The following is a 26725-nucleotide window of genomic DNA, read 5'->3' on the forward strand; positions in this document are numbered from 1 at the left end:
TTTGGTATAGCAATTTTTAATTCATAGCAGCAGGCAGGGAGACGACAACGAATTGGCTCATTTTTTTTTAATCGAAGCGCCATTAATGAGTTTTTCAACCAGAAACCGTGGTTAGACTAACTCGGGAGAACCTCCTGGGAGGTTTATCTCCAAGGGTTCCTCTTGAAACGTAGTCGACGGGTTATTTCGGGTTGAAACCCTCTTTTTTGGAGGGTTTATTTTGACATTTGGAACCTTCTAAATTTTGTATGGTTCCTCCCCCCCCCCCCCCCCCGCCCCCGCTGCTTCATGTTTTAAAATACATCGGTGCGTTTGGTGCAAAATGTTATTTCCTTTAAACTTCTCTTATAATCAGCTGTATTATCAAGTTTAATATCGGTTTTCCTTTTAATTTTATGTTCAACAATTTCATAGAGAAATCAGAAACAAATATATTTGACCCAGCAACGTAATTCCCAGGTCAAACATTCTTAAAGTTGTTCCCCTTGCAAACTCTTTCGATAACCTGTGAAGGCAATGTTAGCCAATCGCAGACGAGCTTTTACCAGAGATCCAATCATATTTGTTCTTACAATAGATTTCAATCACCTAGCAACGACAAAACTGTAGTGTACATGCGTTGGAGTCTGTCGCACAATATTTCGCAATGGATCAGACAAAAAGACCGCTTCAGGTGCCACCAGAATTTGCAACCTACTCAGAGCAGCATGGCCTATTTGATTTATATAAGGTTACACTTATATATTTGTTTTAAAGCAAAATATAGAACTAATACCGGCAAATGCTCGTTCTTGTCGAACCAGTCATTATCATTGATTCTGAATCACGTTTCCCTATATTTTACTATACCAGTATATTTTATTTCATTAGTGATTATTGGGATTTGAATTTTTTCTTTGCGTTATAGGATATGTTTTGATATTGTCAGTATGCGGAGACATACATGTTTAGAATTTCGTCAGCTCAACATAGCAAAACATGAGTACAGGAATGGTAGCTTCCTATGGTATCGTGGGTTCTACGGTATCGGGTGTTCGAAGTTGTCGGTATTTTTTTTTTTGCATGGAGCCACCAATTGTGTACTTATCTTATATACACTACATGACCATAACTTACAAGTTCTACATCACTAGCTGATTTCGGGACGATCTTGGTATCTCTGACGAATACACTATATAAAAAATACACCCATGAATATAACTGTTTCCAAATAATGTCCTTACCCCATGTTCTCAGATAGAATTTCAAATTCATTATAACAAATAATTTAAAAAGTTTGATGTCAGTTAATGTCCAGTGATGTTATGCAAAAGTTAGATCACTTGATTATCATTGTTGCATTTGTCCAGAACCAATTGATCAAATCTAAGGTAACAAAAAAAAAAAAGAGTCAAAATGTGAAGTACGGACAGTTGTTATTTTCTGGTGGCCTTTGCAATTGAAAAGTGTTGACTTAAAACTTTGTTGTACATGATTTATTACTTTTCATTGGAGCACTGGGAGTTGCTTAAACAGTCTGAGGTACATTGAAGTTCATGTTGGTGTCCATTCTCATTGATAATCCCTGCACTACTCTTCCCATCAGGTGTAGGTTACATGATTCATTTCTTTAATTCTCTCTGATAAATTTCTGCTGGATGTCACAGGTGGCAGAAGAATACCATGGAATTAGCATCCATTTGTGACGTTGATTACACTTTGTGGAACATATCCATAAGGATCCTAACATTAAGAAAAGTATATACCATCACAAAAAAATATTTTTTTCAATATTGCTACAGTATCAGAGTAACTCTCTTTGTATAACCTGGAATCTACATGGTGTCTGTTTATCAAATGTTTCCGGCAGTAATCTGATTTAAACTGGGTGGGACATACTGCTACATATATGCGACATCACTATCAACTGCTGCACTGCAGACTTCATAGGAATATGACTATAAATTTTTTAAAGTTACATTAAAAATCCAAATCACGTGCACTGATTTAATCTGGAGAGCAAAGTGCAACAAATATACACATATAGTATCTTGAAGGTTAGTGTTTTTATTTACTTATTCGCTGATTTCAAAATTTAAGACCCATGATAATATAGCACTCAGGTATATTATTAGAATGGAAAGGGGTGGGTGGGGAGATATACTGGCCAAGGACCATTTCTCACAGTGGCCACAATTGTTCTATTATCTTGTAAATGGAGGAGATTATTTATTTGTTATACATATCTTGAAATGATGATTGTGTGAGGTATGTTTAAGATGTGCATATTAAGTAAAAAATTAACATTTATTCATGAGATTTTATAGTATTTGTACATCTTCCCATTTGCTTATACCACCCAACTGATTTTAAAAACAAAAGGTACAATGTTTTAAAAAATGCACAAAACTTAAAGTCATTTCATTCACTGATTTATAAATTCTAACCTGGTTGAGGCCAGGGGTTCTCAAACACTATAAACTAGCTGACATTTCAAATCAAACGGAACTTTCTTTAGTAACATGGTCACCATATTTTCATGGGCAAGTTTATATTTTCAAGCAACAGATGTGACGTAGTTCACCTTTGTTGATAATCTCAATAATTCCATAAATCATATAGTTACATATCTTTGAACACTTGTATCAGTCAGGTTAGAAATTATAAACCAGAATGAATGAAATGATTTAGTTTTGTGACTTTTTATATCTTTGATGCTTTTGATTTTTAAAATTTATATGGGGGAACAAACAAGCATGAGGGGGTGTGAGAACTAAAGCACTATGCAACAATTGGTATGGGGCAATAACTTGTCCCTTGCCAGTGGAGCCACTCTGATCTTATCGATCAATCCCATTTCAGTGCTGGCACTGAATATGTGACAGAACTGTAGTGAATGATGTACAGTCTTTATTTTTGCTAAATAAGTATTTTATAATATACCTGTTTTGAGTTGATGTAAGGAAATATTTCATGAGAGAAGAAGAAACATTTTGTACTGGATTATTGTTGTTGTTGTTGTTGTTCTGGGGTTTAATGGCATTTTTCAGCACAAGATAGGCTATACATGGCGGCCAGTATAACTGGTGGAGGAAGAACCCTGGAAAACCCAGGGAAGAACCACCGACCCATGAGAAGCTACTGGCAAGCTTTCCCACGTACCCACGCTAGCTGAGCCTTGGACTCGAACCCACGCAAACAGAGGTGAGATGGCAGTGATCCGGAATGGTGAGTGCTTTAGACCACTCGGCCACTCGGGGCCCCTCTGTACTGGATTAAATAGTGATCATGTTAATGCTTCACAAGTAAAATATTTTGGTATTTGTATTTTAAAAATAATTTAGATTATTTGTTATTATACACTTTTGAATTGCTTAGATTTTGGTTCTGTTCTAATATGTTTAATAGCTGTATAACTTCATTGATAAAAGAATTTATGAAATCTGACAGTAATTTGGTTCCACTATATACTTATTATATAGTTCTTATAGAAGGACTTGTATGAGAAGGAATTGTTTGCAATGGCAACATGCACATTGGAGAGATTGTTGGCATAGCTTTCTCTTACTTTAATGTACTGTGACTAAATTTTTTTTACATGTGGTAATTATGGAAACTATGCACTATTTAAAGCAGATATTTATCAAAATGGCATGTGACTGCCATGTGTTCGATACCGGAACCTGAACTAATCCTATGTGCATTAAATTTAGTAGTTATTTAAATAGAGAAAATGAATTTTGCCACTTTAGACAATACCAGCTGCTGCATGTGCAATAAATCAGTTTTCTAAAATATATAAAAAGCAAAAGTTGTTTGTCTGCTTATTCCTTCACTTTACTTATATAGTTTAGGAAGTAAAAATGATCAAGTGGAGTCTGCAGTATTTTGAGTGGGACATTATCTGAAGTAAGGCCAAGCTGATTACTAAATGACCCATTTTATATATCCATCAGTCATACACCAAAATAAAGGGAATTAAAAGTTATTTTAACAAGGCCTACGATGTACCATGCATGGGAAATTCTTTTTCATTAAAAATCAAGCCCTATGCACAGTTCAAATCTGTAGAGTGCAAACTTTTTGGACAATGACTGTTTGAAAATATATCTTGTACATAAAATTGCTTCAAATTTTGTTCTTTGTCAAAATAATGACTGTTTATATCCATAAATGACAAGATTTTTAGTTTAGCAGGGACAATTCCTTGCATGGGTTGATACAGTGAACATAGTTGGGCATACCAGCCAACCTTCCAGACAGTGCCATTTCTTATGAGACTCGGGAAGTGTGTTTTGAGGTCCCTTTGAAGGGATCATTCTGTATGACCTATATAAAAAATATTGTACCATTGAAAATAGGTTAACTTCTCAATTATGTCTAAAGAAGATGACTGGAAATTTGAACTCGAATAACAGAAAAAAATGTATGTTTTGTTTGTAAAATTTAATACACATCCATACAAACAAAAGCAATCATAGACTTAATATTGTTGTATATTGTTATCAACTAGACACACACAGACACATACATGTGCACATAATCACTTAATTACAACCACACAGACATTAAGTAAAAGAAATGACAAAATTTTGTCATTGAAATCTAATGGATTGTATAATACAATGTTGTAGTTGCCAGCTTTGCTGCTGTCAGTAGTTCAGTTGGAAGGGGTTGTTGGTGATGCAAGTGTAACCTGTTTGCTCTTGTTAGAAACTGGACAGTTAATTATTATTCATACATCCCTGACAATCTTGTTGAACATTTATGCTTCTGTCCTGATGCAGGGTGGTGTTGCTGCATTGACAAATGCCATACACTCCAGAATAACTAATATTGGTATAGTGTTTGCAATCTGAGAAAGTGCTCCTCTTGCTGCTCAGCTTCACAAAGTCATAGCCTATCAATGTAAGGAGGGACAACGTATAGATCACTGGCGGGAATTGTTGCCAGATACCCATGTCTGTCAAAGACAGTCATATCTTTGTGGAACTTTCTTGGCCAAAAAGTAGAATCATTTTTGAATATTGCGAGGCATTAGTGTGTATAGTATCAAAATATTCTAGGTGTGTTAGAATTCAGTGTAAAATAATTATAGGTTACTGCATTTGTATGGGAAAATATGAACGAGTTTTGGGATGGAAAACTGCACGACCCTGGGAGTACAGTATATCCATCCGACAAAACGAGTTCATATTTTCCCATACAAATGCAGTAACCATTTTATTATATGCTCATTTTTTTATTCTACCTAAGGTTTAATTATATAAACAAAATGCGCTACAAGAAACAATATAAATGAATGTATGCCACATTCCAAACTAAATACACAAACGCATATTCATCATTACACAAATCAACATTATTACTGCGCACATAACTCCAGTAATAGACGGAGTAATTTGCATATTTTGGGCCATATTCCACCCGGAATCCACTTAAAATTAATAATAAGTGGAATCTAGGCTTTAAGTGAAATCTGCTTTAAAATTCCTCCTGGAATTTGGTTAAAGTCAGGGCGGAAGTTTTCATACAGGATGGCAGTGCTCAAAGAACTAGTAAACATAAAATAACTTGACTATTGTCAGACTGTTAAATAATCTTTGGACTGGTGCTATGGGGTTTATCTTTAATCACCGTTACCTTTTAATGACTTTTATGACAATTGACCATATAAACTGCCCAATGTTTTCCATAAGCATTAAATGAGAAGCTATGCAGTTCATGACAGTTGACTCTTAATACATGCTATGGGTTGCTGACATACATTATGAGTCATGAATGGTTTCTTTTTTTTAAGAAGATTTCTTTTAAAATTGTGTTGTGATAAACATGACCTTGGCCATGTCTGGTAATTTGGAAGTTAAAAAAACCCAACATGTTTTGCATGGGCACTTTGTGATCTGGTAGGTTATAGTTAGAGTAGGGGTAGAATTATCACATAATGGTTTGATCCAAGAGGCTTCAAAAGGCAACATTGATAATCTATGTTACGGATCACTGCCATCTCACCTCTGTCTGTGTGGGTTCTAGCCTCCGATTCGGCCAATGCGGGTATGTGAGAAAGCTTGCCAGTAGCTTCTCGTGGGTCAGTGGTTCTTCCTCCACCATTAATACTGGCCGCCATGTATAGCCTATCATGTGCTGAAAAATGGCGTTAAACCCTACAACAACAACAACAACAACAACTTGCAGTCTAGTTCAGGTAACAGATGTTGCAACCTAATTTTGATAGTTAAATTCAACTTGCAATCAACAATCATCTTTCCATCATATTTTCCATCATTTTCAAACATGATTATATGTGTGATGCATGCTGTTTTTGCTAACTTAAATTATGTTAGTATTATATTTACTCTAAAAGTTTTGCCCAAAAACATTTATCATTTATTGTAGAATGTAACTGGAATGGTTGACACTGAGTATTAGATAGAAACAGTCGTCATTTAAGTTCAGCCAGTGACAGTTTGCACAATTCATGAAAAACTATTTGAAATAAGTTAATACGTGAAACCTAATTGTTGTTATTTGGAGATTTGTTGTATGCATTTTTTGCTTACCGAAAAGTAAAATGGTGGGATATTTTAAGATCTGTTCATCCTGAGAAAGAGTTTAGTTTGGTATGGTTTTGTGGGTTCAGTGCCATTTTTTGGCACATGATAGGCTATTCATGTTGGCTAGTATATTTGGTGGAAGAAGAACCTGGGAAAATTCAGGTAAGAGCCACCAACCTAAGGTGCAGTACTGGCATTTAAAGCTTTTTAAATTACATACATTGTTCGAACTGAAACTCAAACCCATGTGGACAGAGGGGAGATGTAAGTGATCTGTAAAGGTGAGCATCTTAGGCCACTTAGCCTAGCCACCCAGGGTCAATCTTGAGGAAGATAGAGATTAGACCTAAATATAGAAGTACATGTATACCATACATAAAGATATGTTTCATCAGTGGGAAAAGAAATTAATTTCTTAGGTGATAATACTTTCATTTTTATTGCAATATAAAAACTGATACATTTTAGCATCTTATAAAATATATAATAAAAGATGAAGAACAATGTTTAATAATAAAATCATCTTTGTCTTTGATGAGAAATGGAGAGGTTCATCAGAATGATATGTGAAATTTATGAAACAGGTTGCATAATTTTGTGTACCATTAACTTCTTGCTGCCAGCCAGATTATGAGTTTTTTTTAACAAGTGCATTTCATGCCTAATTTACATGCATTTGAGATCCCACAATTTAACATTGTAAATATTCTTTATTCAGACCTAAGACAATCTTCAAATTGCTACCAATCTTCCTGGACATGAAATTGGTCTGTGACTGTTTTAAAAACTATAATTCCACCTGTCCTTATCCACAAGATTCAACTAAGTTGCTTAAGTTTGCATATGAGATTGCTTGGTGTTAAATCATGAATAGACATATGTGTGTAATGTGGTGTTACAACATTAATATAATATTATAATCTCTATCATAAGGTGCTGGATATGATGTGAGGAATATGATGTGATACAATTGGGAGAAAATATAATTGATGCATTATAAGGATAAGCCCAACTTATTCAGCAAGCAAAACTATTGAATAAGACAATTGAGAAGATGAACTTATCAAATTAGTTTAATTTATAGATTGTACAATAAATGGCATCATACTTGTGTGAGATAATCAAACAGTTATGTGAGCATGCAGTCAGAACCATATATACTTGCTTATAAGAAAAGTCAAACTGCAAACTGTGCAGACCCACATAAAGTGCTGGCAGATCTGCATCTGTGCAGTTTGTTAGAATAAGTCATAGAACAAACACCATAGACCTTGATATGCATTTACATTATGTGACAACAGATCATGATCTAAGCTGTTTGCACTTTGACTTGACTTATAAACATGTATATAGAGCACTTTCATCCGTTACAATCTGTAAGCCATGGCAGTAATTATCTTTGAAGCAAACCAGTGATAATACTGGTGCTGTTTTTTTTAATGGTAAACTTAATGCTTTTGTTGAAAATCATGCAATAAAAATTTACTGACATATCAATTAGTAAATACCCAAACAAATGTTTTGTTCAAAAGAGTATTTTTTCCCTGTAATTTCAGAGGCTTATGGAACAACTTATTGTTCACAAACCAGCTAATCCACTTACCTTTCTGATTGAATTGCTGAAGAGGGACAATATTGATGGTATGTACGTTAATTGATCTTAATAAACATTATAGAATATATATTTATCTTCAGGATTTACATGCCATATACATTACAAAGTGTATTTGTGAGTGGTCTTAGTACAGTGTGACTATACTATAGCATGCTTCATTATAACATGAATGTGGATGTAACATAATCATGGCTTGGGTCCCAAAATTTCATATGCATGTATTTTTCTCATACACAAACTATATTTTTTTATATTAAAAGAATGAACAATAAAATGTAAAACATTTATTATCATTTGGGGGAAGAGATAGGGCATGAATTCTAATATAAGACAATCATGGTGTGACTCCTGAAATTTCATGTACATGTATTTTCTTGTAAACAAAACAAAATTATTTTCTTCTTAAAAATATGAAAAATAATGAGTTGATTCAGGGATTGTGCTGGTCTTTGTCAATGTCATAAATTGCAATTTTGTATCCTTATTGGTGACAAAATATACCAGCTGGCAATTATTTTGGGTGACAACATTGTTGCCTGTTTAAACTTGTATATACAATCTTGGGTTTGGAGTGGAGAAATTCAAAGGCACCATGAAAGCTCCAGTGCTTAGAGTGTCTGCCTCGGATGCGGGAGGTTGTAGGTTTGATCCCTGGCCATGTCATGCCAAAGACTTACAAAAATGGTACTAACAGCTGCCTCGCTTGGCATTCAGCATTAAGAGGTTAGTGTTAGGACTGGTCGGCCTGGTGTCAGGATAATGTGACTGGGTGGGACATGTTACATGTCTGCTGCATGATGCCCCAGTGCTAGACATCACTATAAACTGCCACATTGCAGACATTGTAGCGATATGACTGAAAAATTGTTAAAGTTACATATAAAAATCCAAATCACACACACATAACTGCTTATTGAATTGTGCATGTTGGCATCGTGATTCACAAATTAGTTTCATCTACAGTTATATACTGAATTGTGCATGTTGGCATAGTGATTGTCAAATTTGTTTCATCTATAGTTACATCCACATTATAATAAGGCAAATCTGCACAAGAGAATATCTATGTGTGAAGTAAGGCTATGGGAGGCCCAGTAAACTAAACCAATAGATCCACAAATACTCCCTGAAAACTGTCCATAAACTGTTTAAAAAGATCCAACATGCAATCATCTGGATGATGTTTGTCTGGAAACAATTATATCCTACAATGAGTCTGGATAATTCTGTGTATGAAGAGGGAGAGAGGAGAGAGTTGTGTATAAGTCTTCTTTGATGGGGTACATGAATTAAGCTTCAAAGCACATTTTTTTTTTCTTCCTACAGTTTCTTTTACTGATTACCCAAGAAGGGTGGTGGTGGGGGATTTACACTGCACAGAGGACTGTAATGTTTCTATTGATATTAACAAATCAGCTTTAATTTAATTTAATTTAAATTACCTGAAACTTTTTGCTGAATTTTGAGTTATATCTTGCTGCCATTTGAACATGTTTTATTCACTTGTTGGAATAAGTGTTCAGATATATGATGCTATATAACAGTACTTCATTTTCAATGGAAATTAAAATATTTGTGTAATAGGAAGTATCTTTTTTGTTTTTTTAAACAAAACATATTGTGTCTGTCAAGTGTGGACAGTGTTTCCAGCATGTATTTTATGACTATTATTCTGCTTTGTGAAAGAATCATTACTATATTGCTATGTATATAAATCATTTGATGTGTATTATTATATTGCTTTGTATAAGATTCGTTCTGTATGCTTCACAGTACCACAGGTTATCATTCTGGGTCCCCCAGCTTCTGGGAAAAAGACTATATCCAAGATGTTGGCCAACAAATTAAGGACAGCCCACCTAACAAAAGAGAACCTTATTGGTGAGGCAGACCATGACCTGAAGTCACAAGCACAGACATTTTTTAACAAAAAGAAGGTAACTTAGATGGAAGCTTCATTTATTGTACCGTATTTACCGCATATGTTGGGACATGATAAAATAATTATTTTTTTTCCTGTCCCAGAACTTATGGTGAAACATTTTTCACTTTGATCATATGTCCCAAGACTTAAGAAACGAAATAAAATTGTATTGGATTTGTGCTTCCCCCCACCCCAGTGCACATTGCAATAAAATAGATAAATAAAACATTGAATTGATAATAAAAAGAAAGAAACTGACCTTGTGTTGTTATCATTTATTCCTTTTTTTTCAACATGAGCATTTAAGAATAAAATATTTCCACGAAATCCGTAAGCGTAGGATTCTATACTGTAGCGTGTATCAATTATGTCCGATACCACACACCATGTTGTTCACATGAACATTGAGAAGCAATTGTGTGTGGTTGTGCTCCAAAGTTTGAACGTGTTATCCGACTGAAAACTGGAGCCAACAAAATCGCAAACAAGAGGGAAATAGTCAACTGATATCTTGAAGACGCCATTCACGTATGACACGGTGTTGGGTGCAAAATAATCAAGATTGAATTATATCCAGGTCTACTGTATGACAGTATGTCGCAAATAAAAATGATCATTTGAAAACATATTCACTTAAGTATAATTGACAATCTTTCCACCAGCTTGGGTTACAAAATTATCCTTACTATTTACCCGCAGACGTCAGTGATACTTTGTATTAATTGTAACCACAGATGCCAAACACAAGGAACATAGAAGCCCTGGTGGTGAATAAACATGACTGGCAGCAATCAGTTAACTCCTCCTTTGAACCTACCAACAGGACATCAAAGACAAAAGGTGATTTTTATTACAAAGCAAGCCGATCTCAGAAGCCGACTTTGGTTACTTTTTTGTTTTGTTTGGTAAAGGATATCAATACAAAGGTTATTTTATTGCAAAGCAAGCTGACATCGGAAGCTGACTGGATTTTGTGAAGTGAGCCGATTTTTTTATATATTTTTTTTTTTGTTTAATATACAAAGACAGCTGAGATATGGAAGAAACTTGGGTTTCTTTTCAATTATATTCATGGGAATTTTGAAACTAAATTGAAATAATGGAACAAATTTGGATGCAATATAGTGCTTTGTGCACAGATATCGATGAATTCGCAAACGAGAGGGAAATAATCAACCGATATATTGAAGACAACTGCCATTCATGCATTGCACTGTGTTAGATTCAAAATAGTCAAGAATAATTTTTATCCAGGTCTACTGTATGACAGTATCTCGCAAAAAAAAAAAAATTATTTAAAAACACATTCACTTGAGTGCAAGTGACAATCTTTTCGCCGGCGCGGGTTACAAAAGTATCATTACTATTTATCCGCAGACATCAGTGCACCTTTATAATAATTACTACAAAAAATACCAAGCACATAGAAGCCCTGGTGGTAAATAAACACAGCTGGCAGCCAACAGTAAACTTCTTCTTTGAACTTACCGACAGGACATCAAAGACAAAGGTTATTTTTATCACAAAGCAAGCCGACGTTGGAAGCCGACTTTGGACTCGGAAGCCGAATTTTTTTTAATGGATATCAATACAATGATTATTTTATTGCAAAGCAAGCTGACCTCAGAAGCCGACTTGGATTCTTTTACATGTGCCGATTTTTTATATTTTAGCTTCAAATAAACAAAGACGGCCGAGATATGGAAGCTAACTTGGGTTTCTTTTCACCAGTATTCACGACATTTTTTAAAATAAAGTGAAACAATGGAACAGTTTTTAAAGCTTACAATATAATGCTTCGTGCGCGAACATCGATGACCCAGCATCATCCAGAAGATTTGGAGCAAAATAAAATCACGTGATGAATAGATCATTTCACCGAAAATATGATCATTAACATGGATTAAACTCTCGTGTACTTTGATCGCATTCCTGGATGGACTGACTATAAGATGGGCGTCAAAAGTGTGAGATTTAGCAAGACTAGTGCAGATTTGAAAACATCTGACTTTTATCCTTGCAGTTTCCGCTTCAGGTGATGTGTTGCCTCTAACATTTTATCACGGTATGAGAAAGCTAAAAATATATTAATGTACCAAAAGAATAGATCGTCCTTGTGCAGGAGAAGGGTTGTGTTGATGAGATGCTGCTGCAGTGGATTGAAGAGTTTTATTTCAAGTATATAGTTTTATATTTTTTAAAATACAATTTCAGTTGGAGTGCAATTTCTGACATGTAATTTTCGAATGATTGAAATGGTGTCCCATAACTTATGACTCGAAAAAACGATGTGTCCCAGAACATACAGTGCACAAAAAAATTACTTTTAAAATTAATTTATGGTGTCCCAACAAATACCGTGTCCCAACATATATGGTAAATACGGTTGATTGTTCAGATGGTTCTAAAAGTTGCATGTTCAGCCACCATCGTGTTTATTTTTATTTTAATTTTATTTTAGGGCATCTGTGGAAAGATGGCATGGACAAAATTAAAGTATGTAATCATGAATGTACAATTTTAAACAGTTTAAAAAATTAAGAAAAACAAAACATGACAGATTTACACACAATTAAGTTGCCATGAAATTATTTGACGTACCTGCAAACCATCAGATTCCAGCAAACAACCACATTTGTCTAATGCTAAAAAATGTCAGTTTATGTCCATATGTGAACTACACTTCAGTGCATTAGATATTTGAATTTGGTTAGGGCTGTTCCAGTAAAACATATCCCCCAAGCCCCCCGGGGAATGCACTTCAAAAAAACTTCTGTAGGAGGTTGTGTTTCAAACTGTTTTGACTCTGACAGTGGAAGGTTGCTTAGGAAAATCACTTATGTTGTGGATTGTGTTAACAAAGTGAGAAATTGCTGGTGGGGTTGTCAGAAAGAAAAAAATGAATATATATTCAAAATCGCATCTCACCCCCTCCTATCGGTCTAATGTGAATAAAACATTGAGTCAGAAAATGATGCCAGTACATGTAATTTGTACGAATTCGCATACTTTTAAAGCAGTGATACACATTCAGCAAATTACGTCAACGTCGCAGATATAAAAAAAATGTGCTTTGTGCAGTATACAATTTTTATTAAACTTTGAAAGTGCATTCGCAACGTAATTCCCATTTCCGCAGCTGTCTCACAGTACTTGATGCGACATCCAGATATCTGGATACTTCGGTTCGACATGAATGGCTGTTAAACTAAATTTGATTGGTTCACTGGGCCCTGGAGAAGGCATTTTATGGTAGTTTTAGCCTTACTTTTATCATGGAAGTTTTACATATGCGTGTTTAGAATAAGGGCCATACAGGAAACCAAAATGGTTGAATCACAACGCAGTTTGTTTTCAGTCGGCAAATACTGGCTGGTGATAGCTATGATGACAATGAATTTCATGTATATCGGTCTGTTGGACATTGGGAAAATGTCACTGGAAATACCAGTGTGTGATTTTGAGCCCAAAATTGATATTGAGTGCGAGTCCAATGTATGTGTTGGATGGACAATATGCCGGTTATATTTATTCAAGATACCCATGTCTGAACAAGCAGACTATGGGAATGTTGGACTTAAAACCCTAATACAGCATTCATCATCATCGGCGACTCGGTCTCGAAAGACCATGCGAATAGCACCCTTGGGGTGTTGTCTGTCTCTGTTGGCATCGTCTGCTGTGGCTATGCAGGTCTATGTGTGAGTGACAGTCCCTATTGCAGTTGGTGCAGACATACTGGGAAGTCTGCGTTACTGTGGTTGCTGCTGCGTTCTTCTTTCTCTTACATTTCTCTGCCGCCATCTGGCCTCTCCTCGCATCAGCGACTGATATGCCATTGTTTACCATCAGTCTCCAGGTGCCTTGGTCCTCGGCCAGCTCTTCCCAGCCATCGGGTGAAATGTTGCATGCCTTCATGTCCCTCTAGCACACATCTTTGAAATGGAGTGAGGGGCGTCCGACTCTTCTCATGCCAGTGGCCAGCTGTCCATATAGGATGTCCTTTGGCAGCCTTCCATCCTCCATGCGTCGGATGTGACCCAGCCATCAAAGGCGGCGTTTAATTAGCAGGGAGTACATGCTGGGGGTACTTGCACGCTGCAGGATCTCACTGTGTGGAACACGGTCTTGCCAGCTGATTTTCAGGATGCGTTTTAGGCACCGTATATGGAAGGAGTTGAGCCGGCATTCTTGCCTCATGTAGGTACTCCAGGTCTCACTTCCATATAGAAGGGTGCTGAGAACGCAGGCCTGGTAGACTCGGACCTTGGTGTGCTCTGTCAGTGCGTTGTTTTCCCACACCCTCTTCGTTAATCGAGCCATGATGGTGTTTGCCTTTCCAAGCCTTCTGTCCAGCTCCATATCAATAGAGAGAGTGTTGCTGATGGTTGACCCTAGGTAGGTAAAGTTGTTGACTGCTTCCAGGGTGACACCGTTGATTTTGATTGAAGGGGCAATGGTGGTATCTTGCACGCTGACATTTGTTTTTTCCAAGCTGATGGTGAGACCAAACTGCATGCAGGCAACAGCAAAACGGTCTCCCAGTCTCTGGAGGGCTTCCTAGGTGTGGGCCACAAGAGCTGCGTCATCTGCAAAAAGCATCTCCCTGATGAGCACAGCTCTCACTTTGGTCTTTGAGTGCAGTCGTGCCAGGTTGAACAGCCTCCCGTTGGACCTGGTGTGTAGATATATGCCATCCGTGGACGTGTTGAAGGCGTAGGACAGGAGCAGGGAGAAGAAGATCCCAAAAAGTGTTGGTGCCAGCACGCAGCCCTGCTTCACACCACTGTTAATTGGGAAGGAGGTTGAGGAGGATCCATCATACAGGACTGTTCCCTTCATATCTGCATGGAAAGAGATTATCATGCTGAGGAGTTTTGGGGGACAACCGATCTTACTCAGAAGTTCAAAAAGGCCCTTCCTGCTGACCAAGTCAAAGGCCTTGGTGAGGTCGATGAACATCATGTAAAGTGGTTGACCTTGCTCTCTGCTCTTCTCTTCGAGTTGTCGTAGGGAGAAGATCATGTCTGTAGTCGACCTGCCTGCTCGGAAGCCGCACTGTGATTCCCGGTACACACGGTCTGCCAGCAACTGCAGCCTGTTGAGTATGATGAGGGCGTACACTTTACCAACAATACTCAAGAGCGAGATCCCTCTGTAATTATTACAGTCACTGCAGTCGCCCTTGTTTTTGTAAAGGGTCACAATTGTGGCATCACGCATGTCTTGGGGGACTACTCCTTCCTCCCAGCAGCGGCAAAGTAGCTCGTGCAGTGGTTTAATCAATGCTGGTTTTCCACGTTTGATAGCTTCGGACGGGATGCTGTCACTACCTGGTGCTTTGTCATTTGGAAGGCAGTCGATTGCTTTGCTGAGCTCCTTTAAGGTTGGCACTTTGTCGAGCTCTTCCATGGTGGGCAGATTCTTTATGCTGCTGAGGGCTGCATCGGTGACTGACGTTTCTCGGGAGTATAGTTCTGAGTAGTGCTCCACCCATCTGGCCATCTGTTGCCCATGGTCTGTGATCTTCTTTCCCGTCAGGGATTTCAGGGGAGCGACCCCTTTCACTGTAGGGCCTAGAGCCTTCTTGATGCCACTGTACATACCTTGGATGTGTCTAGACTCGGCACTGCACTGGATCCCTTCACACAGTTGTTGCCAGTATTCGTTCACACACTGTCTAGCGATGCGTTGGGTGTTACTTCGGGCACTTCTGAGAGCAGCAAGCATTCGTTCATTAGGTTGGTTGGACGTCTGTCTGTTCAATACAACATTATGGAAGAGAAAAATCTGGCGTAAGAGGCAGCAGAACACTAATTCAAGGAAGTGAATCTTTAGCAGAGTTCATGTTAGTGAAAACTGACAGGTCTCGGAAACGATTATAATCACGTGTATTTGCACGCCAATTTTTTTTATTTAGGTGGGCGGTAAAATCAAAGACTTGCCAGTCCTGCTTCAGTCACCTGCATAGTGGGAAAATTTGTTGATCAGTTAGCTGTGCTGATATTTACAATGACAGAATTTTGTGGCTGAAATCCTACACCCCCCCCCCCCCGTCGTCACCATTATAAAAGTACATCAAAAGAACATGCTGCAGTAGCTGAGCGGCACAATCATAGGCTTTGACTGGCAGCTGGGTGGGAAAATCTACTGATATTTACAGTGCTTGAATTCAGAGGCAGAAAGACCCAGCTATGTACATGTTGTCATTTATAACAGTACATCAAATGAACAGCTTTAGCTTTCATTATTCTGTTCATTTCCGCATGTAACGGAATAAGCAGTGCACATGACCTCGGAATCATGATGTGTTGAAACTTAGACTTCAGTGAGTATTTTGGGGTTCAACAGCAAACTGATGAAGATTGTAATGAGATTCAGGAGAGTTCTAAATTGCTAGAACTGGTAGTCTGGTAGAGACAGTAGCCAAGTGTAAGAAAGTGTGTGATGCCTAGCTTAGTGCTTTGAATAAGACCTTCCTTGGATGGAAAATATTCAGACTCACTCTGATGGACAAACAAGAGCTATGTCAGTGTTATAAAGAACATAGAAAAACTCTATGGCAACCATTAGTTCTTATAATTTGCATAGTTTTCTGAGAGGGGACTGCCATTTTTGCTGGTGGGACTTGTATTTTTACCAAAATGGGATCCATGGACTCTGTTTTAAAATCCTAACGAGACCTATGGTTCAAAACTTTTCTTTTCGGAACAGAGATATCCAAGAGAGAATAGCCATGGGGCCGTACCTGTGAGATGTTGAAAATTGCACAACCATAAAGAAAAGTAACTTGTTCAAGCTAGTTATGCATATGCATTTCAGACAGCAGGCAATGAAAAGAGTTCACAGCACAGAATAATATTCATACACAGGAGGAGATCATATTAAATTCAGAAACAATTAACAGATTAATGCTCATAGGGAACATCAGACAATCCCCATACAACATAATTAAGTGTGTGTAGATCTCTAGTTGGCAGAACCACTATGGCAGCAAAAGAATAAAGAGACAAACTTTATATCATGCAGATGTATGACCAAATGAAGTACATGCTCTCTATGTGCAAAAATGAAATGACATTAAACATAAGATACTGACAGATCTGTGTAAACTCAAAGCAAGATGGATAAAATTTGTCCTGTTTGTGTTCGGTTCTTCCTATGTATATTTTGATCATGGTGGTATTTTCTGCAGACCTTTTGGCACTTGGTTCCAAGCCATCATTTAGTATTTGTATTACAAATTGGATAACTAAAAGAGTATTACCTAGTACACTACATTAGTAAGCAGTGTCATTAACTAATGATGCAATTGATGAAAAAATACTTGATGTCATTCTGATATATGGATTCTTTACTACACTACTAATCTGTTCATCCTGATTCTTTTTTTTTTTACCATCTCCTTTAGTCTTACAGGTACCAGTGCTTTTAATAAAATTGTAACTTTTATTTTCTTGCAATCTAAATATTTGTAATGATGTGTTATTGTCAAAAGGTAAAATGTGCTTAGTGTTGTAAAATCTAATACTATTAATTAGCAAAGGACTAAAGTGAAAAGTGGGCAGAAATTATTGTCATAGTACAGTGTTGTAAGAAACAACATAATAGTTGTACAAGATGTATTTTGGAAAGTTGTAGAACTAGTGCTGGTATTGTCACCACATATTCTAAATATCATTATTTCTGTATATTCCTATCAGTATTTTCCCAGTGGTAGTAATTTTCTGATCTGATGTTGTTTATTTCTTGTGCAATTTTTACACATCAAGAATTCTCACAGTATCATTAAAAAACAATGTAATCTACACCAAATTGAGTTGTTTGAGAAGAAATCAATTTTTTTAACCCAAAAGTCACTGAAACTACTAGTTCTTGCATTAAAGTCTTACATTAAATAACATTTAAAGTAGCCACGATAGTAGTTTAGGATGCAACTGTACTAATTTCACCTTTGGTATATCCAAATCTTGAATGTGATGGAGGAACATAGCTCCAAAATAAACACATCAATTTTAGAACCTGTTTATTGACTATGAATCAAGTATCCAAGTACAACTGAATTGTTGAAAATTTTTAAATTCTTTTGACAACATCGTAATTAGCTGTCAAATATGGAGTAAGCCTATGGTCTTTCTGCCATCCCAACCAAGACCCCACCACAACCACGTGACCATGCCCAATGACTTCACAGTAATAATTGCTATACAACTAGAGATGATATCTCTTTGAGAATTTTGATTTCAGTAGAGCCTTAACTGAGTGGAACAGTAAGAAAGAGTGACAGATATTTAAGTATTAGGGAGATAATTAACAATGGCTATTCCTTCCGCCACCACTTCCTCATTGGAGATCACACACACACAAAACTTAGAGTAAATCCTGAAATCCTGGCAGCATCACTGCAGGGGAGATAACTTGACTATTCAATTTTTATTGGTCTCTGGTTATCCCATGGTATTTCTGTTATTTGAACATTATCTTATAGTGTGTTCAGTCAGCATTGTCAAAAAAGGCTTACAACCATTGAGAGTTCTTAAAGGACTCAAATTGCTATAGATGTGAAAGAACGAGAACCATATTATAAATCAGTGAAGATAAAATAGAGTATATATGGGTTTGACTATCCCTGATTGGTTGATAATGAAAGTAAGATTTTAGTGAAAACAATCTTTTGAGAGCTTGTCCTACTTGTAACTGAAAAAAGTGAGGGACATTGTTTTATTAACATAATTTCCGTCCCTTTACAGACCTGAGTTTGGACGATTCATTACTGAAATCAGCAGCTGACTCTTTGGTGCAGTATTGAAAGCACACATTTCAAATTTGTACAGATCCAGAAAATGGTGCGGCTGTTATGGTTTTCTTTTCACAAAAGCTGTTGTCATAGGTGTTTCTATAGTGATACAAATTTGATCATGAGCACTCAAAAATTTTAAGTTACTAAATTTTAATATCATGGTGTTTGCACAGGTTTACACTGGTAACTGAATTAGTACAGAGAGTCCTGAACTCTTGAGTTTTGTGCAGAAATATGGAATCCAAGCAGAATACATCCAGAAATGTAGAGATTTTCAATCTTGATTTAGTCTCCCTGTTGCGTTTCACACTGATACGCATATTTACAGAATATTTGTAGAGTAGTAGGAAAAGTGAGAAATTTAGATACGTATCATAAACAATACAAACAGTATGTGGGGGGACAAGGTCATAAGAACAGGCTGGAATGGAGAAGTATAATAAAAACAATAATGAGTAGAAGTGTGTCTCTTTTTTTATGTGCAACATTATTTTCTCAGCTTCAGTAAGAAATTTCATCAAAAGGAAGACAATAAAGGGTGTACAGTTAACTAAACCAATACGAATTTAGCTACTTAAAAGATGTATCAAATTGATTTTAACATTCTGGTCTGTTTCTGTCCGTTCTGGTGATATGTCCACTGAATCAGGATGGTTGGAAAAATATTTGGCAAATTTAAAAATTTTAAATCTTTTGGCAGCTTATCATTATACACTACTTCTGCCTGAGAGATGTGAATAATTTTATTTCTTGGTTTGTTGATTATGGTTGTTGCTCAGTTCCAATGCTTCATTGAAAAACACTGATGCATTCTCATACTTTGTTACAAATATTTATTACAGATGCATATCTCCAGATATTGGTGAATATAGCTTGGATAAGTTAAAACAGTTCTAGCTGGAACAATGAACATTGTTAGAGAAAATTTAAGTGAGCTAAAATTTAAACTTTTCAGCAGTGTGTGATACAGGATTGCTCAAGACTTTTCCATCTCATATGCTCACCATGAAAAATCTATTTGTACCAACTGATGATGACTTTTAGGTAACTGTCAGAAAGGCATAATTGACGATATTCAAAGGTCTACAAAAATTACTCGAGTCAAAAATTATAAACTCATACAGCTGTGGCAAAAATGATTGACTAATACCTTTGCTGCTGTTGCCACAATTGATTAGTTGGTTGACTTAGTTTGATTTTTTTTATTTTTTATTTTTTAACAATATATTAGGTGGAGGAAGAACCCTGAAAGACCACAAACCTAAATTGGTTGATCTGTGACACAAATTCACTCTGTGCGATGTGCAAGTGATGTAAAAGCAAGCACCTTAGTACACTTGGGCACATGGAGCCTCTGTTGATTTGACGTTTATCTCCAACAACCGAAGTCATTTATACAAGAGATCTTGGGTTTCGGTAGATCATTATGGCCTTTACACCATATTCAGATGAAGAGAATCTATATATGGCAGCCAGTTTTACTGCTGAAGAAAATCCAAGTGCTTTTGAGACACCAAACACCACTTATGTAGAACCACTGACCTTCCACAATTAACTGGCAAAATTCTCATTTACACATTTGAGGCAAGTAATCACATGACAAGCATCTTGTACCACTGCCATGGAAGCCCCTCAGATCTGTATCACAAGATAAGCATCTTATACCACTCTGCCATTAAAGCCCCTCGGGCAATAGGTATAAGTCTCATATGAAAGACTAGAAGTGGGAGATAGAACCTGTGACAACTGGATTGAAAGTGCAGAATGTTACTGCCAGGCCATCAGTGATGATGATGAGCAGTTAACTGCAATGACATTGATTTTATGAGTACTCTGGGAAAAATGATTTCTTGACTTCCATCCATTTTTAAAAATCTAACTTCTGATATAAAAACGTTTGACTTGCCATATTATTTTATATAACTTTATGTTAGTCTTGCAACAAGGCATAAAAATAAGACATTGGTAACTGAAAAAGATGTTCTTACAAGAAATGATATAGTGTAAAAGTAGACAGAAATAATGCAACATCACTTCCACAGGCATCAGTGTTTTTTTCTTCTGACAAATCATGTATTATAAGTTTACCAAAACATTTGGGGGCCCTGAGGGGCCGAGTGGTCTAAAGCGCTCACCGTTCCGGATCACTGCCATCTCACCTCTGTCTGCATGGGTTCGAGTCCAAGGCTCAGCTAGCGTAGGTACGTGGGAAAGCCTGCCAGTAGCTTCTCGTGGGTCGGTGGTTCTTCCCTGGGTTTTCCAGGGTTCTTCCTCCACCAGTTATACTGGCCGCCATGTATAGCCTATCTTGTGCTGAAAAATGGCGTTAAACCCTAGGACAATAACAACAACAACCAAAACATTTATTGAAAAAAATTAATAACAAGGAATCATAGAATATGACCACACATTTAAAGCAATACAAGATTTAACTATTATTCTAATCAAAAGCAGCATGTCTGAGAACAAAGAAAAATAGCAAGACACAGTGATCACTTTAGTAAGCACACAGTTTAGTAAGGATACAAATTCATGATTTCTGTATTAGAATAGAAATATATATTATAAAATCTGTATACATTAATGTTAAATTAGTAGGTATCAAGGGACTGATCAATGACATTCACAAATGATAAGCCACCATGAAAATTTGTGATTTCATAGTATCAGGGACATACTTGGCTGACAGACAAACAAACAAAAGGACAAAAGATTGATTATAATAGATGAATACAAATAAAAATATGCAGTAGATTATATGATCTATAAGAATTCAGTAGATTACCTCTGGCCAACTGTCATTTAAATCGCTTCTGTCCCCAACCCAATATTAAAATTGCTTCTAGCGCCCAGTAACCCATAGACAGAAATTATGTTAAAAAAATATGCTTCTGTAGGGGGCAGTGTTTTTTTATTCAAACACATCTGACGGTGGACCATAATTTTTTTAAATTGCTTTTGTTGTGGGTTGGTTGAATTTGAAAGTGCCTTCCCCCCAGGGAGTATATGTTTTACTGGAACAGCCCTAATCAATGAGGTGGAGAAGACAGGAAAACTAGGGGAAAATTGCTAACATTTCTTAGGTAAACAACTACAGAGATTTTTCTCCTCCGCTTTTGGAGGGGCAAAAAAATGGTCCGATTAATACCATTTCCAGTCAAAAAAGAAAAACATGTTGTGTATTTACCAATGTTCAGTGACATAAAAATGATATATTAATACTTGATTGACAAGACACTTCATTAGTAGTCACTTTTATGGCACATTTACTTTTTGACATCTGAAATGTCAGAAAATGTACCCATTATAAAACTTCTTGTCATTTACTTCTTATCTTCTGTGTTGTTTAAGCTCCAGACTGGGGAGTTTGTTTAGCATTTTAAAAAGTGTCTTTTCGATGAAGTTATACTCACCTAAATGCAAATCACACTGCTGCTTATATGGATGGTTTCTTTGTGTTTCTTTAGAGGTTATTATAAATAGCTAACATATTTTTGCAATACAGTAAAGTATTGTTTCCCAAAACTAATATTGTGGCATGGATTTTTGTCTGCATGGGATAATTGATTGTCTTAACATATATACTTGTCTCTAACTGCAGGCTGCACAGACCCAGATCTTCCATCACATACTGTACTGGCAGATCAAGGTCTCTGCAATTTCTTAAGAGTTATCAGTAGAATGAACAGCATAAACCTTGATCTGCTGGCACTTGATGCAACAGATCAGGGACTGTGTTATTTGCAATTGGTCTTGACTTATAATCGAACATGGAATGCACCAGTGGACCTCATAATCAAAATGAATGGAAAAGGGACATTATACTGTATAAATTTATATTTTTCTCTTGCTCTACAGCCTGTACCAACACAATTATGGCTTAAGATTATTGGGGAGAGACTGAAACTATTTGACTGTGTCAAGAAGGGTTGGATAATGGAAGGATTTCCTGAGACAAGGGAACAAGCACTAGCTCTGCAGGAGATAGGCATATATGCCAAACATTGTGGTAAGAAATACACAGATTCTGCTACTCATTTTACCATATTTTGTGCATGACTTCAGATAGCAAAACAATAATAAACACCATTCTTCATGCCCAATGATATTCTAAATTATTTCGTTTGGAACCCAAAAGCAAACAGGAGGAAGAAAACACTCCTTCCCAAGCAACAATGTTACAAAAGTTAGCCCCTATATTGGTGTGGAACCCAAAATTTGAAATAAAAAAGCATATTTTATGAAGGAAAAGAATAAATTACTTGCATTTTTGTATTTGATACATGCCCATTTACCAGAATTTGCAGTCATATATGGATCCAAGTAACAACTTGATGTATATTTCCAAGAGAACCTACATGTTAGTCATTTTTGAAAGCACTTTTTAACCCACTGCTATATAATTAGTGATGACAAAAATTTACCCTACGAATGCACATAAGTTTCATTTTTTTGTAAATAAGAAATGTAAATAAAATAAATAAAAATATTTGTGAATGAATTATGATTACAAAGGTATTTATGACAAAAAAATTATACATATTTTTAGTATCTGGAATAGGGATTAAAAACCCCCACAAATGTCGATAATTATGTGCAGCTAGTTTTGCATTTACTGTCTACTTCTTCAGGCACAAAATGTTTTGAAAGAACTGGACGACCTCTTTATATTTTATAATAAAAATCCAAGATAGAAATACATTTGTGAAGGTCAGACATTAAGATACATTGAGCAAATAGTAGCATATGAGTCGTCACAAGCATACATACCAACCATTACACGTTTGGCATAATCATTATGCTTTCTTTCACTAAATTACGCCTTACTCATAACTGTTTTCGGTATATCCCCCTCCAAAAAAAATTAATAATTTGTTTTCTCATTTTTATTAACATCCCATTAATCCCACAGACCATTTTCTAGAAAAGACGTCTTCTATGTAGCTACGACATAAGTGTACGTTTGTCCGAAGACTTGCATGCACTTTCCTAACAGTATTATGTTCTATTTATAGCAACTGCCCCCTTTTCCAAGAAACATGCTGGTTTCTACTTTTGACCTCGGTTTCTATTTATAGCAGCTGTATGGCTTAGTTAGGAGAGAACAGACTGGTTTTCTAACTTTTAATCCCTGCTTGCAGATTTTTTGTTCAAATTCATATCACGGTACAGAACCAGTCTGTAGGTATTTGGCACTAAAAGTCAAGTCAGATTTATTCTAGTCGATGCGTGTTAGAGCAAAAATAATTTCTTAGATGGATTAGAATGGCAAAAAATCAATTTGGAGATGAATACATGAATTACACAATGCTGATAACAAAATTGCAGATAATATGCATGTGCAAGAACAAAATCATCTAATATTGTTAGGTGTTTAGCAGAAGATACTTCACTTAAAATTGCAGAAGCCATGAAAATTGGGCCATTTAGTATTGCAACAGACTGGAGTCGTGATATGACAAAAAGTTGTACCCAGTCTGTGTAAGAGACTTTGACAATGAAAAGGGCAAAGTCAGAGTGCTCTTCTTTCATTACTAGAATTAACATTAGATTCCACTGGAGAAAACATTCTGTTTTTTATTTGCTTGATAATGCTTTGCATAAACATAAGTTGGCAGAACTGTATGGGGTTTTCAGCTGATACTGCATCAGTGATGACTGGAATTCATAAAGGAGTTGCATTCTCTGTTTTAAAAAATGTCTCCATCAGTGTACATATCAGGTTGTCTCGGTCGTATGATGCACCATGCTGCAGGAAAGGCTGCTGATAAATTAGGAGAACTCTTGAAGTATCAAGTTGGCACTCTACCTGGCAATGTACTTCATGCGTACAGAGTTGATTTTTTTCATCTTCTTTCCCAGCTTAAATACCCAATAACTGTTAGGTACAATTTCCTCTTCTTTGTCAGGTTATGAAAGGAATATTGGTTCTTTACCATTTTAATGCTGACTATGAGAGATTGTTCAGTATTGTTAACAAAAATAAAACTGAATTCAGATCCAGGCTCTGTAACCCAGCACTTGGTGCTCTACTGGTGTGCAAAACATTTATAATCTCACTGGTACAAAGTTTTGAAATGCATTATGAGAGTCTGTTGCTTTTTAAAGCTGAAAGCATTATATACGAAAACTTGAAGCAGTATTTGATGTTAAAAGTCCAGATGGATAAATAAATCATTTTGTACATATGCTCATTGAATTTTTATCATGTTATATGTGGATTACTCTTTCTACTCGGATTACTCTTTTTGTCCACTTGGATTACACTTTTTCCTTGCCAGGGGTTGGCATGTATGCACAAGTAATGTTGAAATCTTGAAATAAACAGGACCTGTAAGTTTTTGTTTCTCTTTCTTTCTTTTCTATTTCTTTTATTCTGTTTTTGTTGTTTATAAACCACAGAACTGATTAATTAGTCACAGAACAATAGTCACCTTTATTGCATGGTACACATTGCTGCCAACAAAGATTAAAAATATTTTTGTTGTTGAGTGATTCCGTTGAATTGATTACCTCATGCCAATTCATTGATGCTTTATTTAATGAGATAAAAAATTATAAAATCATGATTTCTTATTAATGTAGAATAGTACTGTTTTGTTTTCCTATAATCAAAACTATGATGTGCTGGATTAAGTTAAAACAAAACATGTTAAAGTATGAATAGGATACCTGCCACTTGACTGTAAAAACCGATATTGTCAGTAATATTTGTGTGTTTTAAGCATCTGAGCCTGGGTGGCAGTGAAAACACACTGATCCATAATGAGGAACAGTTACATGACATGGATTATGTTTTTTGGCAGTGATGTGGATTTTAAATTTTGTTTGCCGGTGTAAAACAGGCTTATGGGACAAACTGCTTGAAATTAAATGAGTGAATATATTCCAGCAGTGAATTGTATTTATGTTCATAGTTTGATGTTGTTTATTTTATTGTTGATGGCTTAATATAAAAATTCAGGAACTTAATCAGTCTGTTTCACTTTCTGTCTATATGCAAATATATATGTGTATATAGATCTCATTATAGTGTCATCCATGTATACACTGGAGTCCATGATATCAACGTAATGACATCCCTGTACATATTGGAGTCCATGATATCAATTTAATGACATCCATGTGCATATTGGAATACATGATATCGATGTAATGACATTCCTGTATATATTGGAGTACATGATATCAGCGTTGTTGCTGATGTGGGGTTTAATGCCATTTTTCAGCACACAATAGGCTATGCATGGCAGCCAGTATTAATGGCGGAGGAAGACTCGGGAAGAACCACTGACCCATGAGAAGCTACTGGCAAGCTTTCTCACATACCTACATTGGCCGAATTGGAGACTCAAACCCATGCAGATAAGAGGTGAGATGGCAGTGATCCATAATGGAGAGTACTTTAGACCACTTGGCCAGATATCAGTGTAATGACATCCCTGTATATATTGGAGTACATGATATCAGCGTAATGACATTAATGTACACACTGGAGTCCATCATATCAATGTCATGACATCCCTGTACATATTGGAGTACAAAATATCAATGTAATGACATCCATGTACATACTGGGGTACATGAAGGCATTCATGCACATACATTATAAACAGAGACTGTGTTATCTTTAAGTACCATATACTGAGAGAGCATTGTATGAGAAATTTGCCTTATGTATCTTGGTTTTTGAATCTTTTGAACTTCATCTGATCCTTGCACACTCATTACATTGCAGTGGTGTTGGAAGCACCTGATACGGTATTGATAGAGAGAGCTCAAGGTCGACGAGTTGACCCCAGAACTGGAGGTATGTATGTACTTTATTTGCAGTGAAAATAGAAAGTTGTTTT

The 26725-nt window shown here is 36.3% G+C and overlaps 1 protein-coding gene across 1 annotated transcript in view; it reads left to right on the forward strand.

Moving 5' to 3' along the window:
* The first annotated feature begins 280 nt into the window (after positions 1–280).
* LOC149771560 (adenylate kinase 8-like) overlaps positions 281–26725 on the forward strand; it is a 44293-nt gene continuing 17848 nt past the window's right edge. Inside the window, exons 1-5 of the mRNA XM_089948356.1 lie at positions 281–730; positions 8090–8174; positions 9922–10085; positions 22731–22881; positions 26611–26682. Of these exons, the coding sequence (XP_089804482.1) occupies positions 647–730; positions 8090–8174; positions 9922–10085; positions 22731–22881; positions 26611–26682 (556 nt within the window). The 5' untranslated portion in view covers positions 281–646. The remainder of the gene's footprint in view (positions 731–8089; positions 8175–9921; positions 10086–22730; positions 22882–26610; positions 26683–26725) is intronic.

This window comes from Sinohyriopsis cumingii, unplaced genomic scaffold (genome assembly GCF_028554795.1).
Source record: "Sinohyriopsis cumingii isolate HCF-2022 unplaced genomic scaffold, ASM2855479v2 utg001779l, whole genome shotgun sequence".
NCBI classification, from domain to species: Eukaryota; Metazoa; Mollusca; class Bivalvia; order Unionida; family Unionidae; genus Sinohyriopsis; species Sinohyriopsis cumingii.